Source organism: Entelurus aequoreus, linkage group LG02, assembly GCF_033978785.1.
Source record: "Entelurus aequoreus isolate RoL-2023_Sb linkage group LG02, RoL_Eaeq_v1.1, whole genome shotgun sequence".
Classification (NCBI taxonomy): Eukaryota; Metazoa; Chordata; class Actinopteri; order Syngnathiformes; family Syngnathidae; genus Entelurus; species Entelurus aequoreus.
In genome coordinates this window covers 14,945,786-14,965,106 of record NC_084732.1, presented here as the reverse complement: position 1 = coordinate 14,965,106, position 19,321 = coordinate 14,945,786, and the positions used below count along the sequence as shown (strand labels likewise).

The 19,321-nt window shown below is 40.5% G+C and overlaps 1 protein-coding gene across 1 annotated transcript in view; it reads right to left on the bottom strand.

Annotated features, from left to right (window-relative positions):
- The window catches only part of slc9a5 (solute carrier family 9 member A5), a 35,766-nt gene that overhangs the window by 14,694 nt on the left and 1,751 nt on the right, over positions 1–19,321 (bottom strand). Inside the window, exons 2-7 of the mRNA XM_062022822.1 lie at positions 11,361–11,663; positions 7,444–7,607; positions 3,348–3,426; positions 3,106–3,283; positions 2,810–3,030; positions 2,504–2,706 (exon numbers count right to left, since the gene is read on the bottom strand). Coding sequence (XP_061878806.1) covers positions 2,504–2,706; positions 2,810–3,030; positions 3,106–3,283; positions 3,348–3,426; positions 7,444–7,607; positions 11,361–11,663 — 1,148 coding nt within the window. The remainder of the gene's footprint in view (positions 1–2,503; positions 2,707–2,809; positions 3,031–3,105; positions 3,284–3,347; positions 3,427–7,443; positions 7,608–11,360; positions 11,664–19,321) is intronic.

Sequence of the window (19,321 nt, the reverse complement as noted above, 5' to 3'; positions counted from 1 at the left end):
TCCTCACACTGAGACTCCATCTGCTGGTCCACTGAAGATGTTTACCACGTACTGTAAGTGCTCCCTCATCTTGTTACGTGAAATCATTGGAAAAGGCATTTATTAAAACATCCAGCAGGCGTGACTAGGAATGGCTACCGTTCACATTTGAACCGATACAGTACCATGGGATTCGATACTGGTACCAATTTTCGGTAGTTTTGTGTGTGTTATTAAATATTGATTGTTTTTGGTAATACAATCTCCTTTTTTTATTGCAACATTTAAAAATGAGCTGATCAATAAATGCTGTCCAATTGTTATATCTTGTTTTATCCCATTTCTGGGTCTCACAGGTACGACATAATGTTGCAACTACAGTTGCAAGTCCAAGACATTAGATGGCAGTAGTGAATAGTTTATGGTGTGTTTTTTGGGGGGTTTTGTTGCGCCCTAAAAAGTGTTAATACTGTCAGTATTTATCATGATCCTTCATGAATATTTTGTTTTTGTTTTCAGCATCCTGTGTTTAGAGATCACTTCCTGTCCTGGTGCTCTTGTTTTGTCAGTATTTCCTGTTTTGAAGCACCTTTACTTTCTGCTCCATGTCCTGCCAGCACACCTGATTCTCATTAAACAGTTCTATTTAGTTCCACCCGGGTCTCGCCTTCAGGGCTGGATCATTTTACTTGGTAGTCCGCTTGGTGTGCTGGAATTGTGTGTACCCTGCTTTTTGTTTGCCAATAAATCTAGTTTTACTTGCAATCCGCCGGCCGTTCTGTACATCTTTGGGGTCACGCTGCAAACAACGCTCACCAGATCGTGACAGTATTGTGCTTCTTACACACCAGCTGTTTGATTGTAACGTGCATCTTAGTTGTACTTTTCTTTAACAAGCCTTTATTTTGGGTTTTGTTGGTGTTCTTCTGTGTTTGGCGCTTGTTCCTGTGCTGCGCTCTTATTTTGGTGGCAACTACTTTACACATGCCTACAAGCACTTTTTCCCACACCTGTTTTCTGTTGGAGATTAAGACTATTTAAGGTGAGTGTGAACCACCGTTCTATGTCGGGACTTTGTTTGGAAATGATAATCATTCATGTGGATGCTCGTTCCTCCTACCGTGAGTTTTTGCTATAGTCCAGCATTCCGTTTTGTTGCTTCGCACCTGTCGGTTTTAGTTTCGTTTTTGCATAGCCTTCCTTATGCTTCAGTGACTTCCCAGCGGCACTCATCTTTGTTTATTTTGGAGCTACATTAAATACTTTTACCTGCACGTTGCCTCTTCGATCTTCTGCATCTTGGGAACACGCTACTAATCGCCGTCATGCGACCCGACCGTCACAGTGTGAAGGTGTTGAAATTGCCATGTAAAATCACTAATGCTAATCAGTAGCATGTCAATAGCAAAGCTTATGTATAGAGATGTCCGATATTATCGGCCGATAAATGCTTTAAAATGTAATATCGGAAATTATCGGTTTCAAAAAGTAAAATGTATGACTTTTAAAAGGCCGCTGTACGGAGTGGTACACGGACGTAGGGAGAAGTAGAGCGCCAGTAAACTTTAAAAGCACTGCTTTTGCGTGCCAGCCCAGTCACATAATATCTACGGCTTTTCACACACACAAGTGAATGCAAGGCATACTCGGTCAACAGCCATACAGGTCACACTGAGGGTGGCCGTATAAACAACTTTAACACTGTTACAACTATGCGCCACACTGTGAACCCGCACCAAACAAGAATGACAAACACATTTCGGGAGAATATCCGCACCGTAACACAATATAAACACAACAGAACAAATACCCAGAACCCCTTGCAGCACTAACTCTTCCAGGATGCTACAATATACACACCCCCCCCCCCACACCTCCACCTCCTCATGCTCTCTCAGGGAGAGCATGTCCCAAATTCCAAGCTGCTGTTTTGAGGCATGTTAAAAAAAATAATGCACTTTGTGACTTCAATAATAAATATGGCAGTGCCATGTTGGCATTTTTTTCCATAACTTGAGTTGATTTATTTTGGAAAACCTTGTTACATTGGTTAATGCATCCAGCGGGGCATCACAACAAAATGAGGCATAATAATGTGTTAATTCCACAACTGTATATATCGGTATCGGTTGATATCGGAATCTGTAATTAAGAGTTGGACAATATCGGAATATCAGATATCGGCAAAAAAGCCATTATTGGACATCTCTACTTATGTATATTAGCATCAAGCTAGCGCATTTTTGAAAAAGTGGAGCGTTTTTTGAGTCAATATTTTTGTTGGCAGTAAAAATTGCAACGTTACCAAGAGATAATTTGGTGGAGTCATAATTTGGTGGAGTCATAATTTGGTGATCACTCCAGCAGCACTGAGAGCAAATATCCGGCTGAGTCAGCAACCGGGCGTAACAGGTACCGTAACATAGCACCGTTGGATTTTACATAAATTTGGTGCGACCAGCAGGTTTTAGTCAGTGCCAAAAAAAGTACTGGATTTCAGTACCCATTCCTATGACGTTCCTACCTGGAACATGACGGTGAAGAAAACCACCACGATCGTGGTGGCCACAAAGTAATCCTTGGCTTTGACTCTCTCGCCGTCCAGCAGCACCACCAGAGCGAAGGCCACCGCCCCCCGCAGGCCACCGTAGGACATCACCACCTGGTCTATCTTCTCCAGCGGGACCAGACGGAAGCGGTTCAGTATCCACGTCTGACCCACCACACCTGGAGAGGAAAGTTTACCAAAGATCACAAGAGGCCAGGAGCATGTTTCTTTCAACGAGGACGAAAGCATGCATCGTCGTCATCGCTATGGCGACGGACCGACCCATGGCTCTGAATATGAAGATGAAGACGAGCGTGCAGGACACCAAGCCCGTGTCCCAAGCCCACTTGGACTTGTCCACGGCGGAGATTCCAAGGAAGATGAAGATGATGGTCTCGGCGATGCTGGCCAGGGTCTTCATGGTGTACTTGACGGTAGTCCGGGACTTCTGGGAAATGTTGGCCTCCACATACTTGTTGGCACCGATGCCGCAGAAGGTCATCCTAGCGAGGGGGGATACATGGCAACCAAACCGCTGAATTCTGGATCATTCCAAAGGACTCGTGCGGTGTACTCACGACAAGATGGACGACAACGAGCAGAGCTCGGCGGTCAGGTAGGCGAGGTAGACGAGGAGGAACACGAAGAGGGGCTCGATGATGCGGACCTTCTTGGTGAAGCGCGTGATGAAGCCCAGGATGACGGCGAAGACCAGACCCACCAAAGTCCCGCCCACGCTGACAATGAGGAACGAGGCTGCGCCAAAAGAGGGACTTTTGTTTCTTGTTAAGGCACGCGATAGGGACGCCTCCTCTCTTACCGACTCCTTTGAAGTAATCCGCTGTCTGCACGTTCTCTGGTCCCACTTCCACGAAGGAAATGTACACTTTGTACAACACCTGGAAGACACAAAGAGAAGCTAACGGTTAGCCCTGTTCAAGGAATATGTTTCCCTCCTTTTGGCAGAACAAGAACCATTTTGAGAAAAAACGGACAAATATAAGTTAGAAGTAGGGATGATGTTTGATAAGAAATGATCGAGTTCGAGCCCATTATCAAATCCTCTTATCGAACCGATTCCTTATCGATTCTCTTATCGAATCCAGATAGGTTGTTGTATATGGGAAAAAACACAATATTTGGTTTAACAAAAGCTCACTTTTATTTTATAAGAAAAAAATTAAATAAAATAAATAAACAAATATTGACTGTTACCCCCCTAAAAAAATAAAATAAATAAATATTGACTGTTGTTACCCAAAGTATATTAAGTGGGATTTTTCAGAAAAACAAATATATACAGTAACACAAAAACAACCTGTCTCTGTGATCACTATAGGTGTATAAATAATAATATAGTGTTAAATAAAATCAGTCCCTTGGGTACAAAACTGAAAATAATACAGCGCTCCAAAAAGTGCACTTCTGCTGCTATTGGAACATACTAACTACACACACAGGCAGACAGCTAACAAACAATACAAGACGTCTAATAAAGTTCCAAAGCAGATTAATCCATTTAGGCTCTTTATTGTTGTTGATCTTGCTTTGTCTTTTCCTATCTTTACTTTTGTCTTGCACTGGACTGTTTTTTTGTTTTGTTTTTTTAACTGAAATACACACAATGACAAATGTATAAGCTATGTGATGCAATTAACATACTGAAAATGTAATACACAATATATAAATATTACCTTCACACAAATATACAGTACTATCATCAAACAAATACTTCTGAGTGTTGAAACTATTTTAATGGTGGAAATACACGACTGGCAGCCATTTTAAGTCCTCAAAACATCCATTGAAACAGTGCACAAAAATCGTTTTTCAATAAACATCTTGGTATCAAATGTAACCACTTTCCACCTTAATATTGAGTTACATAAACAAGTTAAACAGTTTACTTACAGACTTATCTTTTCCAAGGCTTGTAAGAGCTAACACAACTTGTCTACTTCCCAATTGTCTCATGAACTGAACTGACGTCGCCAACCCGGAAGTGCCCAAACTAATGACGCATAGTATTTTCATATCGCCACAATGTGTCAGTAAGAGTCTACAATCAAATGGGCATAACATTGCCGTCCCACAGGGCATTTCCTGTGGGAAGGGATTCGTTCCCAGGGATTCAAATAAAGAACCAACTCTTTTTCTTTACTATAGTGGCCTTGATAACGGGAACCGGTTCTCAAAAAGGGATTTGAGTCCATGGAATCGGTTCTTTTCTTATCGAACAACCGGGAGAACCGGTTTCGAACATCATCCGGAGTTAGAAATGTACGCTACTTTATGTTAGAAATGGCAACAGCGGAGGATGAATGCCCCACAACAAGAGGACAGAGAAAAAGGAGCTCATTGACTTTAGCGAGGACTACAATTACAGACACACACTAGTTTTCGGGACTTGTGCAGATCCCAAACACACATCAGCAGGTACCAATAGGTAAGAAAAGTTGTTTTTGCATAATATTGCGAAACAAAATGCTGGATAATGTCTCCTCTTAGATGCCATTTTGGGGTCCTTATACACACACCATAATAATACCCGTATGTTGAAGCACAGTACGTCTGACTATGGTACCTGTAATGTGCCAACAATCCATCAAGCAGTGCGGCTTCGTAGCTTACCAAAGTCGAACTAAAACATTTTGACAGATTTTTTTGTCTTGTGTAATAGTCTACATTCGCAATTACACATCAAAGTATTGGTGTTGCTTGCTTACGGGTACTTGCTAGCATCATTTATTTACCAGGCGTCAGCCTGAGGTCCACACTAATCTAATGTGTGACTGACATCTACTGGTTACACTTGTCATTATACCATGTACCAAATAAAATTGTTTTGAGGTAGGTAAACACAACCTGTATTATTCCGTACATTAGGCGCACCGGGTTATATAAATGCACTGTTGATTTTTGAGAAGAATTAAAGCGTTTTAAGTGCGCCTTATATGAAAATACACTATATTAGATGAGGCAATTCCTGAAGAAATTGCGTGTGAATGCTCGAATGCAGAGGTTGAACCAAAATCATGGAATTTTTTTAGAATTGTTGAAGTAGAGCACACAATTCCCAAACCGGCTGAATATTTTGAAGTTGGAACAGTTTGAATGATATGAAAAATGTGGGAATTGTGGAACTTTGAAGAATGTCCCATTGATTTCAATGGGAATTTCCAAAAAATTGGGGAAATTCGGGAAAAGCGGGATTTTTTTTTAAAATGGTTAAAAACTTGAATGGTCTGAATGAGTTGAAATGGTTGGTGTTGGAATTTTTCAAATCGGCCTAGAACTGCTGAAGTAGTAACAGGTTGCATTGAGAAATGGTATTACGGAATTCCGGGAAAACCGGGAATTTTTCCAGTTCAAAAAACAACTTTGTTTTTTGTCCTGATTAAGAGGAATGTTTTGACGCTGCAACGGTTGAAATACGTAAAAATAATGTGGAAGGAGTAGTCGCCAGAAAAAAGGGTGGAAATAGGGCTTTGGAAAACCAGGAATTTCCAGAATTCCTGGAATTTTTTTGAACTTGGAAACAAAGTAGTTTAAATTTCCAGGATGGTGAAATGTGTTGAAGGTGGAAGGGTTTGAATCGGTTGAAAAACGTGGAAATTTGAAAAATGGCCAATTTATTTTGAATGGGAAAAATGTCCCGGAAAACCTGGAATTCTGGGAAATCAGGGAATTTTTGGAATTTGTCAAGGGAAAGCCCGCGATTCCTGAATAGGCTGAACAGTTTGAAGTTGGAACGGTTTGAATCGGGTACAAAATGTGGAAGATAGAGCGCGCCAAAATCTGGAGAAGGAGAAGAAGTTGAATAAATAGATGAATTTTGGTGTAGAAAACCATATGAGTGAAAACTTTGGAGCATTCACTCAATTATTCTCTCTTGTTTATTGCCGTTATGCAGTACCAGCCCGGAGGGAGTATGTGTGTGTGTGTGTGCTCGGCACCCACGTCAAGTTAACCTTCAGTTTTGATCCCTGCCAAGGCGTAGCAACCAAGGTGGACAAAAGCATGAGAGACACGGGCGACCATTTTAGCGGTCGCTCCGACCTTTAGATAGTTCAGCTCTCTTGTTTGTACTTACTACTTCCGTGGAGTGGAATAAATTGTTCAACTTTGATTCCGGTCACCTTTTATTATTTTAGACAGCCTTAGAACAAAATAATCTGGGTGGACTCTTCCCTCTTAAAGTCAGCGCTTAAATTATTATTATTATTATTTTTTAATTACAATAAAATAAAATAAATTAAATTAAAAAATGTAAATATTTAAATAAACAATAATAAATAAATACATTTAAAATAAAATAAAATTGGCGCTTGTGTGCTCGTGCACGAGAGGTCAGAAAGTGATTTGTGCACGTGCCGGGTGTCAGAGCGGGTCATGGCAGCCCTTGTTGGCGGGATTTAGCTCATATTCAGAGTGCTGATGCGGATTAGCAAAGGTGGTTAATCTGCTGCAACAAGTTTAATCTTTAAACTCCCATGAGAAACCAATACATATTTTAGGAAGGCCGTGTAGAGCGTGTCCAGTTTGGTGGTCTTAGGAGCTCATCTCCACTAGATGAGGATGACGGCGTCCTGAGGGCTTGTGAATAATCCGCACCTGTAAATCACAGTGGAGGTAGTTTGGGCATTCTTTTCCCTCGTCTCCCTGGTGAGGTGTTCATGTGCGACCGGGAGGAGACCACATGGTAGGCGAAACTAAAGACCCGCTGGGGGCGGGGGACTATGTCTCACGGCGTGGGAACGTCTCTGTGGCCCTCACTATGTCATGACTGGAATAAATGGAATTTTGGAAAAATGGAATGTTTCTGCTTCGCAACTTCAACATAAATCTGCTGGTTCTGACCCGGGTCTGGCTCACTACTGTGTGTGTGTGTGTGTGGGGGGGGGGCCTTTTCTCACCACTGTAACGGCGTCATTGAGCAGCGACTCTCCAAACACGATGATGAAGAGCATGTCGTTGACCTGGACTTCCTCAAACACGGCTAAAACCGCCACCGGGTCCACAGCGGAGATCAGAGCGCCGAACAACAGGAAGTCCATCAGGTTGGCCTGTACGCGCTCGTCTGTGTGCAAGCACACACACACACACACACACACACACACACACACACATCAGCCAAGTACACTACCGTTCAAAAGTTTGGGGTCACATTGAAATGTCCTTATTTTTTAAGGAAAAGCACTGTACTTTTCAATGAAGATAACTTTAAACTAGTCTTAACTTTAAAGAAATACACTCTATACATTGCTAATGTGGTAAATGACTATTCTAGCTATAAATGTCTGGTTTTTGGTGCAATATCTACATAGGTGTATAGAGGCCCATTTCCAGCAACTATCACTCCAGTGTTCTAATGGTACAATGTGTTAGCTCATTGGCTCAGAAGGCTAATTGATGATTAGAAAACCCTTGTGCAATCATGTTCACACATCTGAAAACAGTTTAGCTCGTTACAGAAGCTACAAAACTGACCTTCCTTTGAGCAGATTGAGTTTCTGGAGCATCACATTTGTGGGGTCAATTAAACGCTCAAAATGGCCAGAAAAAGAGAACTTTCATCTGAAACTCGACAGTCTATTCTTGTTCTTAGAAATGAAGGCTATTCCACAAAATTCTTTGGGTGACCCCAAACTTTTGAACGGTAGTGTATGTTGTTTGTTTGCGAAGCTAACCATATAAATATCTACTGGACAGGGTTAGGGTTAGCAACATTAGCTTATACCATTTTACAGGCGTGTCCGATCAGAAATTGTGGAGATCAAATTTGGCATATTTATTAATGATGGTGACATAGAAAAGTTTGTCAACATTATTATGCTACAAGCAAACATTTTTATACATGAAAAATGCCGATTTCTGAATGTAAAACCTGCATTTTCTAATTGGCTTAATTGTTTCATATGATCAATTAAATCTTGGAAAATGGTTAACAGTACAAAAGCCCTTAAATTAATATCTTTATTGAAAACATTTAAAGTAGAGATGTCCGATAATATCGGCCGATAAACGCTTTACAATGTGATGTCGGAAATTATCGGTATCGGTTTAAAAAAATAAAATGTATGACTTTTTAAAACGCCGCTGTACGGAGTGGTACACGGACGTAGGGAGAAGTACAGAGCGCCAATAAACCTTGAAGGCATTGCCTTTGCGTGCCGGCCCAGTCACATAATACCTACGGCTTTTCACACAAACAAGTGAATGCAACGCATACTTGGTCAACAGCCATACAGGTCACACCGAGGGTAGCCGTATAAACAACTTTAACACTGTTACAAATATGCGCCACACTGTGAACCCACACCAAACAAGAATGACAAACACGTTTCGGGAGAACATCCGCATCGTAACACAACATAAACACAACAGAACAAATACAGAGAACCCCTTGCAGCACTAACTCTTCCGGGACGCTACAATATACACCCCCCGCTACCTCCCAACCCCGCCCACCTCAACCTCCTCATGCTCCCTCAGGGAGAGCATGTCCCAAATTCCAAGCTGCTGTTTTGAGGCAAGTTAAAAAAAAATAATGCACTTTGTGACTTCAATAATAAATATGGCAGTGCCATGTTGGCATTTTTTTCCATAACTTGAGTTGATTTATTTTGGAAAACCTTGTTTAATGCATCCAGCGGGGCATCACAACAAAATTAGGCATAATAATGTGTTAATTCCACGACTGTATATATCGGTATCGGTTGATATCGGAATCGGTAATTAAGAGTTGGACAATATCGGAATATCGGCTATTGGCAAAAAAGCCATTATCGGACATCTCTAATTTAAAGTGATTTAAATTAGCCCTATTTTTTGTCTTTTTGAATTTTGTATTTTATAATATTGTTTATTATTATTTTTAATACTCTATTTGTATTTGCTTTTATTTTCTTTACTTGACATGTTTTGTTAAAGTCATACATTTGCTCAACCTGATGTGTAAAATTGTTGAATATGTTGAAAGTGCCTTGACTTTTATGTACATTGTGGATAGATGTTTGTTGTTCAATAAAAAAATTAAAAAATTCTACAGGCGTGTCCCAAAATTGTCAATAAAGTGTACCAATACAGCAAAATCAAAACATGTAGTTGACCAGTTTTTGCAGGTTTTCTTTTAGAATATGGCGTGCGCACAAGAAACTTTCTCGTGCGCACGAGAAACTTTTTATAAAGTTATAAAAAAATATATTTATATTTTATAATATTTTATTTTTATTTTTTTTAGACATGTATCTCGTGCGCACGAGATACATGTCTAAAAAAAAATTTTTAATAAATTATAATTTTTTAATTTTTTATAACTTTATAAAAAGTTTCTCGTGCGCACAAGATAGTTTTTCGTGCACACGAGATACATGTCTAAAAAATAAAATAACATTTTAAAAAATTATAAAAAAAAATTTTTCCCCCATGTCCCTTTAGGGCAGGGGTGTCAAAGTCAAATGGACGGAGGGCCAAATAAAAAATTTAGCTACAAGCCGAGGGCCGGACTGTTCGAATGTTCATTGAAAAATTTTTAAATGACGCATATAGTCTAGTGAACCTAATTGAACCTACTGAAAACCTAACAAATATATTCCAATATGATCAGATAAATAAAGCAATATTTTCTTATGGCTCTGTCAGTAATCTTTAATTTTCAACAGACACAAAAGACAAATTTCCTTTATATAAAAATCCCCATAACATGAACATTAAATGAAAGAAACCGGTATTCAAGGCACCATCAGTAGCCTATATTTTCTATTTTAGCAAAAGTGGGCTAAATTTACTTCAAAGAAAAAAACAATAATAGCAATTTTCTATCATCCACTCAACTGAAATATTTTTAAAATATAATTAAATTGAAATACAATAAAATAAAGTGCAAAAATCTATAAATCAAAAACAACACTTTGTTTAAGGAGAAGTAACATGCAGTGAAAACAAATATTAAACTTTAACTTTTAAACTTGAATTGAGTAAAAACTCTAAATATGTGATTGCACAGTAATGTTCACATTAAACCCCCCTCCTCCCTCCGTGGGAGGGAGGCGAGTTGGGTGCCCGAAACCCCCCGCTGGTTTCGGCCCGCCCCTTGGCGCGCGTGGCACGGCGGGCTCCGCGACCCGACGGCTGGCCCTCGTGGCTTGACGGCGGGCGCGTCCCGACGGGCCGCGCGTAGGGGTCAAACGCAGAAGTCTCAGGGCCTCATGGTGAGGGGGTGGCCTGCGGGTTTCGGCCCGCTTGACCCCCCCGCTCCGCTTGGCGCGCGCGGCACATGACGGGTTCCGCCACCGACGCTCGGGCTGCAGCCCGACGGTGGTGCGGGCCCGGCGGTGACGCGCGGTTTGGGGAAACAAAGCAGAAGTCTCAGGGCCTCGGGGCCGGGTTTCGGCCCGCCCCCTTGGCGCGCGTGGCACGGCGGGCTCCGCGACTGACGGCCGGGCTGCAGCCCTTCGGCCGGCAGGCGCGTCCCGGCGGGCCGCTCGCCCCCTTTCGGAACCTTGGACCGGCATCCGCTTGGTGCGTGTAAAAGATCTGCGGTCTAAAAAAAAAAAAGAAATAAAAAAAAAAAAAAGATCTGCGGTCTGCGGGCCGGTTCTAATAATAAATCAAGATCATCCCAAGGGCCGTAAAAAACCTTCTCGCGGGCCGGATATGGCCCGCGGGCCTTGACTCTGACATATGTGCTTTAGGGGCTCCGTAGACTTTGATCTACAAGCTAATGTTGCTAACACATAAGCAGATAATTCCAATGGGATTTTCGCGGTTATGTCTGATTAGTACTTTGGCGTGGGGTATTCCCCCCTCTCCCTTCCCCTCAATGTCTGACCTATGACGCCCAGCATCTTGGCGGCGTGGAGGCCGAAGCCCGTGCAGAAGGCGTTCCACAGCGTTCCCACCACGGCGTACATGAGGATGGCTCCCAGGTTGTCGAAGAAGAGCCGGGACGGCATGAAGTATCCGGCGTCGCCCACGATGGTGGGCAGCAGGAAGAGGAAGAAGAGGGCGGGCTCCAGCTGGTACAGCTGCTTCTTATTGGCTAAGAGCACCAGGCCGCCCAGAACCAGACCCAGTAGGATCAACATGCAGCTCTCCGGAACCACTGTTGTGAAGCGCTGAGACAAGTGGAACACTGCCAAGACAACAATTATTAATGTCACTATTATTGCTATTAACACCATTATCTACAATATTATTAACATCATTATTTACATTAACACAAATACATTATCTACGATAAGCTCCAACTTACCCGTGACCCCCATGAGGAAAAGCGGTATAGAAAATGGATGAATGGATAGATTATTATCTACATTAACACTATTACAATACAATAACACTATATTATCTAAATTAACACTATAATATACTGTACATTAACACTATGACCTACATTAACACTATTACATTACAACAACACTATATTATCTACATTACCACTATGAGCTACATTAACACTATTATTTACATTAAGACTAATATCTACATTAGAACTATCACATTATCACTCTTATGCACATTAATACTCATTTTTACATTCATTGTTTACATAAAAGTATTATAAACACTATTGTTTACATTATCACTTTTGTCTATGCAAGACTGTTTGCATTAATACTATCATTTTTACGTACATTAGTACCTACACAATTAATTACATCAAAATATAATTTACTTTATCATTATTACCTACATAAGCAGTGACATTTTCTTGGTTTTAAGAAAAAAAAAGATTGTACAAAATAGGCTGTTTGTTTTGCAAAAAACACATCTCATTGTGTATAATTATTATTATCAATTATCAATAAACCTGTAATCTGCACCATTAAGTTCTGGAATTGAACACTTTTATTGCAAAAATAAATAAAAGGAGAATGTCAACATCAAGGTGGTAGCAGGGTTTGGAGGGGGAGAGTGAGCCAGTGTAGCATACAGTGGCTCTTCAACGCAGGAGAATAATCCAGGCTTTATTAGCGTGTCATAAATACACATTTTTATAGACGTCATTCAGCATTTGCAAGACTGAAAGTTAATAGATTTTTTTAGTCAAAACTATTTTTTATTTATTTAAATAATTTAATTTTTTTAAATAGGCAATTTATTTCAGCAAAACACACATCTGATTGTGTATTCATATTATTATTAAGTGTCTTGTTAAATGAATTAACCTGTAATCTCCACCATAAAATTCTGGAATTGAGTCTAATCTATTACTGCAACACTTTTTTTTTGCTAATGTTGATAAAGAATTGAAGAACGTCAACATCAAGGTGGTAGCAGGATTTGGAGGGGGGAGAGCGAGCCAGTGTAGCATACGGTGGCTCTTGAACGCAGCAGCATAATCAGGGCGTTATTAGCGTGTTGTAAATAGAAATTTTTATAGACGTCATTCAGCGTTTGCAACACTGCAAATTTGGGGATTTTTTTTTGTCAAAAAAAATACAAAATTATTTTGACTTTTTGGCAACTTTTTGATTTTTTTCTGCAAAAAACATCTCATTGTGTATTAATATTATTATTAAGTGTATTGTTAAATGTATAAACCTGTAATCTGCACCATCAGGTTCTAGAATTGAATCTAATCTACTAATTGCAAAATTTGTATTGCAAATGTTGATAAATAATTGGAGGAGAACATCAACACAAGGTGGTAGCAGGGTTTGGAGGGGGAAGGGTGAGCCAGTGTAGCATAGTACAGTGGCTCGTCAACACAGCAGCATAATCCAGGCGTTATTAGCGTGTCATAAATAGACATTTTTATAGGCGTCATTCAGCATTTGCAACACTGCAAGTTTGGGGATTTTTTATATTTTTTATTGTTTTTTTTTTTTTTAATAGGCCACTTTTTCTGCAAAAAACAAATCTCACTGTGTATTAATATTTTTTTTTTGGTCAAAAGTTTTTTTGTGTTTTTATTTTTAATAGGCCACTTTTTCTGCAAAAACAAATCTCACTGTGTCAATATTATTATTTGTTGGTATATTATTAAAGGATTACACTTGGTATCTGCACTGTAAAGTCCTGGAATTGAATCTATTCTACTAATTGCAACACTTGATTTGCAAATGTTGATGCAAAACTGGAGAACGTCAACAGGTAGCAGCATTTGGAGGGGAAAGAGTGAACCAGTGTGGCATACAGGCATTATTAGCGTGTCATAAATAGACATTTTTATAGGTGTCATTCAGCATTTGCGCTGCTGCAAATTTGGAGATTTTTGGGGTCAAAAAAAGTTTATTTTTATTTTTGAATTATTATTATTTTTAAATAGGCCACTTTTTCTGCAGAAAACCAATCTCACTCAGTATTAATATTATTTTATTTTTTTATTATTTATATTTTTATATATATATTTTATATTATTAAAGGATTAAACCTGGTATCTACACTGTAAGGTTCTGGAATTGAATCTAATCTACTAATTGCAACACTTTTTTTTAGCAAATGTTGATGCAAAATTGGAGGACAACGTCAACAGGCAGCGGCGTTTGGAAGGGAAAGAGCGAGACCGTGTAGCATACAGGCGTTATTAGCGTGTCATAAATATACATTATTTTACATTATCTACATTGGTATGAACACTAATATCTACATTACAATATTATCTACATATCTAACATCTACATTACTTTTTACATTAACACCATTGTTTACATTACATGCATTATCAGGATATAACGATAGTATTAAAAGCTCTATTGACGGTCAAATGTATATAATTATATGGTATATAGTCTATAACACGCAACCCTAGTTTACATTACTATTATTAACATTGTTATGACTTTTTAGTTGAGACTTTTGACCTTTCGACCAGGTCTTTACGTTCACACACGCACACACACACACACACACACACACACACACACACACACACACACACACACACACACACACACACACACACACACACACACACACACACACACACACACACACGCACACACACACACACGCTCACACACACACACAACAAATGATCAGTGTGTGCTCTGGTCGCGTGCACACTGGTTAACCATCTGCGCAGCAACAACAACACACTATTGTGCCGCTCCACAACATTGTGTCATTGTGTCAGAAAAATCTACTCCCAAGTGGGCCAGACTGGTAAAATCACGGCACGATAACTTAAAAATAAAGACAACTTCAGATTGTTTTCTTTGTTTAAAAATAGATTAAACACATTCTGAAATTGTACAAATCATAATGTTGTTGGGTTTTTTTTACAATTACCTGTTGCGGTTAATAGTATATACACTTTACGTTACTTATATTTTCTGAATAAATTATGTGATAATGTTCATCAGTCAACTCACTGGTGCTAATTTTCAATCTATCAAGATAAAAAAAATGATGTGAAAATCAAATTACAGTATGCTATTTATGTAGTTTGATCATTTTCCACTACTGATGTACTAACATCATGTGGTTTATTTTGTACATATGTAGCATCATCTACAAAGATACACAGAATTGCTGTTGCGACATCTAGTGGACACATTTAGAACAGCTGTTTCTTTCATTCAAAAATTTCAGGTTCATTTTATACTTAGCAATCTCATCCCGCGGGCCGGATAAAACCTGTTTGCGGGCCTGTTCCAGCCCTGAGGCCATACGTTTGACACCCCTGGTACAAACGATTTCAACATTTAAACCAGGGGTCTCAAACTCAATTTACCTGGGGGCCACTGGATGCAGAAACTGGGTGAGGCTGGGCCGCAAGAAAAGATTTCTTAAAAAAAATCTAACATGCACTTTTTAATGAATACACCTTCTTTGAATGGCTTTCCCGCCCTAGCAACCATCTCACTCACCACGTAGCTAGCTTTGACTGCTGCATCGCTCTTTTCGGTTGCTTTCTTGAAGAAATCTTGTTGCCTCAGTAGACTGGTTTTAAAATGTGCAACCCGGTTCACTCTCTCATCTCCCTGGTATTTTGCATACTCCTCAGCATGTCTAGTTGTATGATGACGTAACAAATTGTATTCCTTGTGCACCGCAACTTTCTCTGTGCAAATAAGACACGTCGGGGTGCCCCTGTGCTCAACAAAGAAATATTGCATCTCCCACTTTTCCTGGAATTGTCTTTGCTCATCACTAACCTTTCTCTTCACTGCAGGCTTTGAAAAAGACATGTTTGGGGTTGTGGAATATATTTGTATTTAGCCAACGCACTGAGAATAATATTATTTCCGCAACGTGTGTCGTTCCGTTTTTCCTCCCTACAGCAACACGGCGGTCGGCGGAAAGTACCGGGATTGCGAGCGCAAAAAAGTGACGGATTTAAACCATTTCCACATTCATCCTACGTTCCACAGTTCAGCGTCAGCTTTTGAACATTTAAACCATTCCAAATAGGGTTGTACGGTATATCGGTATTAGTATAGTACCGCAATAGTAATGAATCATATTCAGTACTGGTACTGAAAGTACCCGTCCGCCGGTACTAATATGTCCCTGGACACATGAGGACTTTGAATATGACCAATGTATGATCCTGTAACTACTTGGTATCGGATTGATACCAAAATTTGTGGTATCATCCAAAACTAATGTAAAGTATCAAACAACAGAAGAATAATGTCATGGGGCGTGCACAATCAGCTGCTCCTTCGTCTGCACGTGCCGCAGGACACGCCCATACACACTCTGCTTCTGCTGCCACACACCAGCACAGCTGTGCGCAATCATCAACCGACACACCTGCTGCTGATGACATCACTCCTCATAAAAGCCAGCGTGTCCAGAGAACCAACGCTGGAACGTAGTCTCTGCTTGCAGTAAGCTTTCGTCTCTGGCTCCTCACCTTTGTTTGCTCGCTCCTTGTGACCTTCGACCCTTGTGCTCATTTGTCTCTTGTTTTCCCCAGTATTCCCTCCGTCGCCTTGGAAGTGAGCAGTGCGCCTCACTTCTCTGGACCCCTCTGGATTGTGATTTGCCTCCCTCGATCCTCGACCCCCACTTTGAACTTGGACCTCTGGACGCCCCTCTTAGCCCCACGGACCCCCGCTTGTTTCACGGACTCCCCTACCTGCCTCGCCCTACTGAACTGGTCACCTTCTCACTCAACACGCACTTACAACAACCACTGGTAAATATTCATTGCAACGCTTCACATAGTCCTGCAAACATACACAGTAGCATACACACTCCACCACATCATCAAGCTCTAAATAAACTATTGAGCTTATTCTTGTTGCTGTGTCGTCTCCTTCCCCGTCGAACATAACAAATAAGTGATTATTACAGTTTAACAGAAGTGTAGATAGAAGATGCTAAAAGAGAAAGTAAGCGGATAATAACAGTAAATGAACAAGTAGATTAATAATTCATTTTCTACCACTTGTCCTTAATTTTGACAAAATAATAGAATGGAAAATGACACAATATGTTACTGCATATGTCAGCAGCTAAATTAGGAGCCTTTGTTTGTTTACCTACTAATAAAAAACAAGTTGTCTTGTATGTTCACTATTTTATTTAAGGACAAACTTGCAATAATAAACATATGTTTAATGTACCCTAAGATTTTTTTGTTCAAATAAAGCCAATAATGCAATTTTTTGTGGTCCCCTTTACTTATAAAATTACCGAAAAGTACCGAAAAGCATCGAAATAACTGATACCGGTACCGAAATATTAGTATCGGGACAACACTAATTCCAACATTCAAACTATTCTTACATTCAATAATAATAATAATAATGAATTACATTTGTAACGCACTTTACATTTAACATCTCAAAATTAAAAAAAATTAAAAAATACAAAGTTAGAATATATAATAGAAAATTAAAATATAAATAAAACACTAGATAAACACTAGATAAAACAGAAACATAGATAAAAATAGACATAAAAGCATGAAAGCATGATTCATTCTGTCTGCATTTCAGTTCAAGTTCAGCATTGGAGCATTCACACGCAACTCCTTCAGGAATTGCCTCTTCTAGTTTAATGACAAAATTGTTATTTGATTGCAATAAGAAACATAAGTCAAATGTATCGGAACATTTCCGTTAAAAATAAAGCCAATCATTTCCCCATTGTCTGTTAAGTGAAGTACACTATATTGCCAAAAGTATATGGCCACCTGCCTTGACTCACATATGAACTTGAAGTGCCATCCCATTCCTAACCTACAGGGTTCAATATGATGTCGGTCCACCTTTTGCAGCTATAGGAATCTTCCAAAAGCGTATTGGTGAGGCCAATGCCCAACTCCTGAAAAACATAATTCCTCCGCTGACCTCTCTCTGTCAGTTTACGTGGCCCACCACTTGGTGGCTGAGTTGCTGTTGTTCCCAAACTCTTCCATTTTCTTATAATAAAGCCGACAGTTGACTTTGGGATATTTAGGAGCGAGGAAATTTCGCGACTGGATTAGTTGCACAGGTGGCATCCTATGACAGTTCCACGCTGGAAATCACTGAGCTCCCGAGGGCGGCCCATTCTTTCACATTGATTTTGTACAAGATTAGAACACCAGATTCTGATCATTTGGATGGGTGGCCAAATGCTTTTGGCAATATGTACTACCAGTCTGTGGTTGCCAGTGTTCTGTTCTACATGGTAGTGTGCTGGGGTGTGGGGGCAGTACATCTAAGAAGGACAGCTCCAGACTGGAGAAACTGATCAGGCGGGCCGGCTCCACGATCGGAATAAAACTGGACTCACTGGTGACGGTGGCAGAGAAGAGGACTGTGGAAAAACTAGTGAGCATCATGGATGATGCCAGTCACCCTCTGCATACCATTATCAGTAGCCAGAGGAGCCTGTTCAGTGCTAGACTGCTTCATCCCAAGTGCAGGACTATCCATCCATTTTCTTCCACTTATCCGAGGTCGGGTCGCGGGGGCAGCAGCCTAAGCAATGAAGCCTAGACTTCCCTCTCCCCAGCCACTTTGTCCAGCTCCTCCCGGGGGATCCCGAGGCGTTCCCAGGCCTGCCGGGAGACATAGTCTTCCCAACGTGTCCTGGGTCTTCCCCTTGGCCTCCTACCGGTCGGACGTGCCCCAAACACCTCCCTAGGGAGGCGTTCGGGTGGCATCCTGAGCAGATGCCCGAACCACCTCATCTGGCTCACGGGTACAAGCGGCCAAAATGAGTTTCCTCCGCCAGGTGGCGGGTCGCTCCCTTAAGAGATAGGGTGAGAAGCTCTGTCATCCAGGAGGAACTCAGAGTAAAGCTGCTGCTCCTCCACATCGAGAGGAGCCAGAGAGAAGAAGAAAAAAAAAGTGCAGGACTAATAGACTCAAAAAGTCCTTTGTCCCACACGCCATCAGACTGTACAACTCCTCTCTGGGGGGAAGGGGGGGGTACTAGGATGACAGGGGATGCAAAACAATAACAGTGCAATACTTTTTCATAACATGGACACTACTGCCTAGTTTCTCTTGTTATATTCTTATTTTTACTAGAGATGTCCGATAATATCGGCCGATAAATGCTTTAAAATTTAATATCGGAAATTATCGGTATCGGTTACAACCTCCCGATTTTCCCGGGAGACTCCCGAATTTCAGTGCCCCTCCCGAAAATAGGGGGGGGGGGGGGGGGCGATGTATCCCTACAGACTGTATTGATCTATATTGATATATAATGTAGGTGCACTAATTGTAAGTGTGTCTTGTGTTTTTTATGTTGATTTAATTTTTTTAAAAGATAAATAAATATATATATACACTACCGTTCAAAAGTTTTGGGTCGCCCAAACAATTTTGGGGAATAGCCATTTCTAAGAACAAGAATAGACTGTCGAGTTTCAGATGAAAGTTCTCTTTTTCTGGC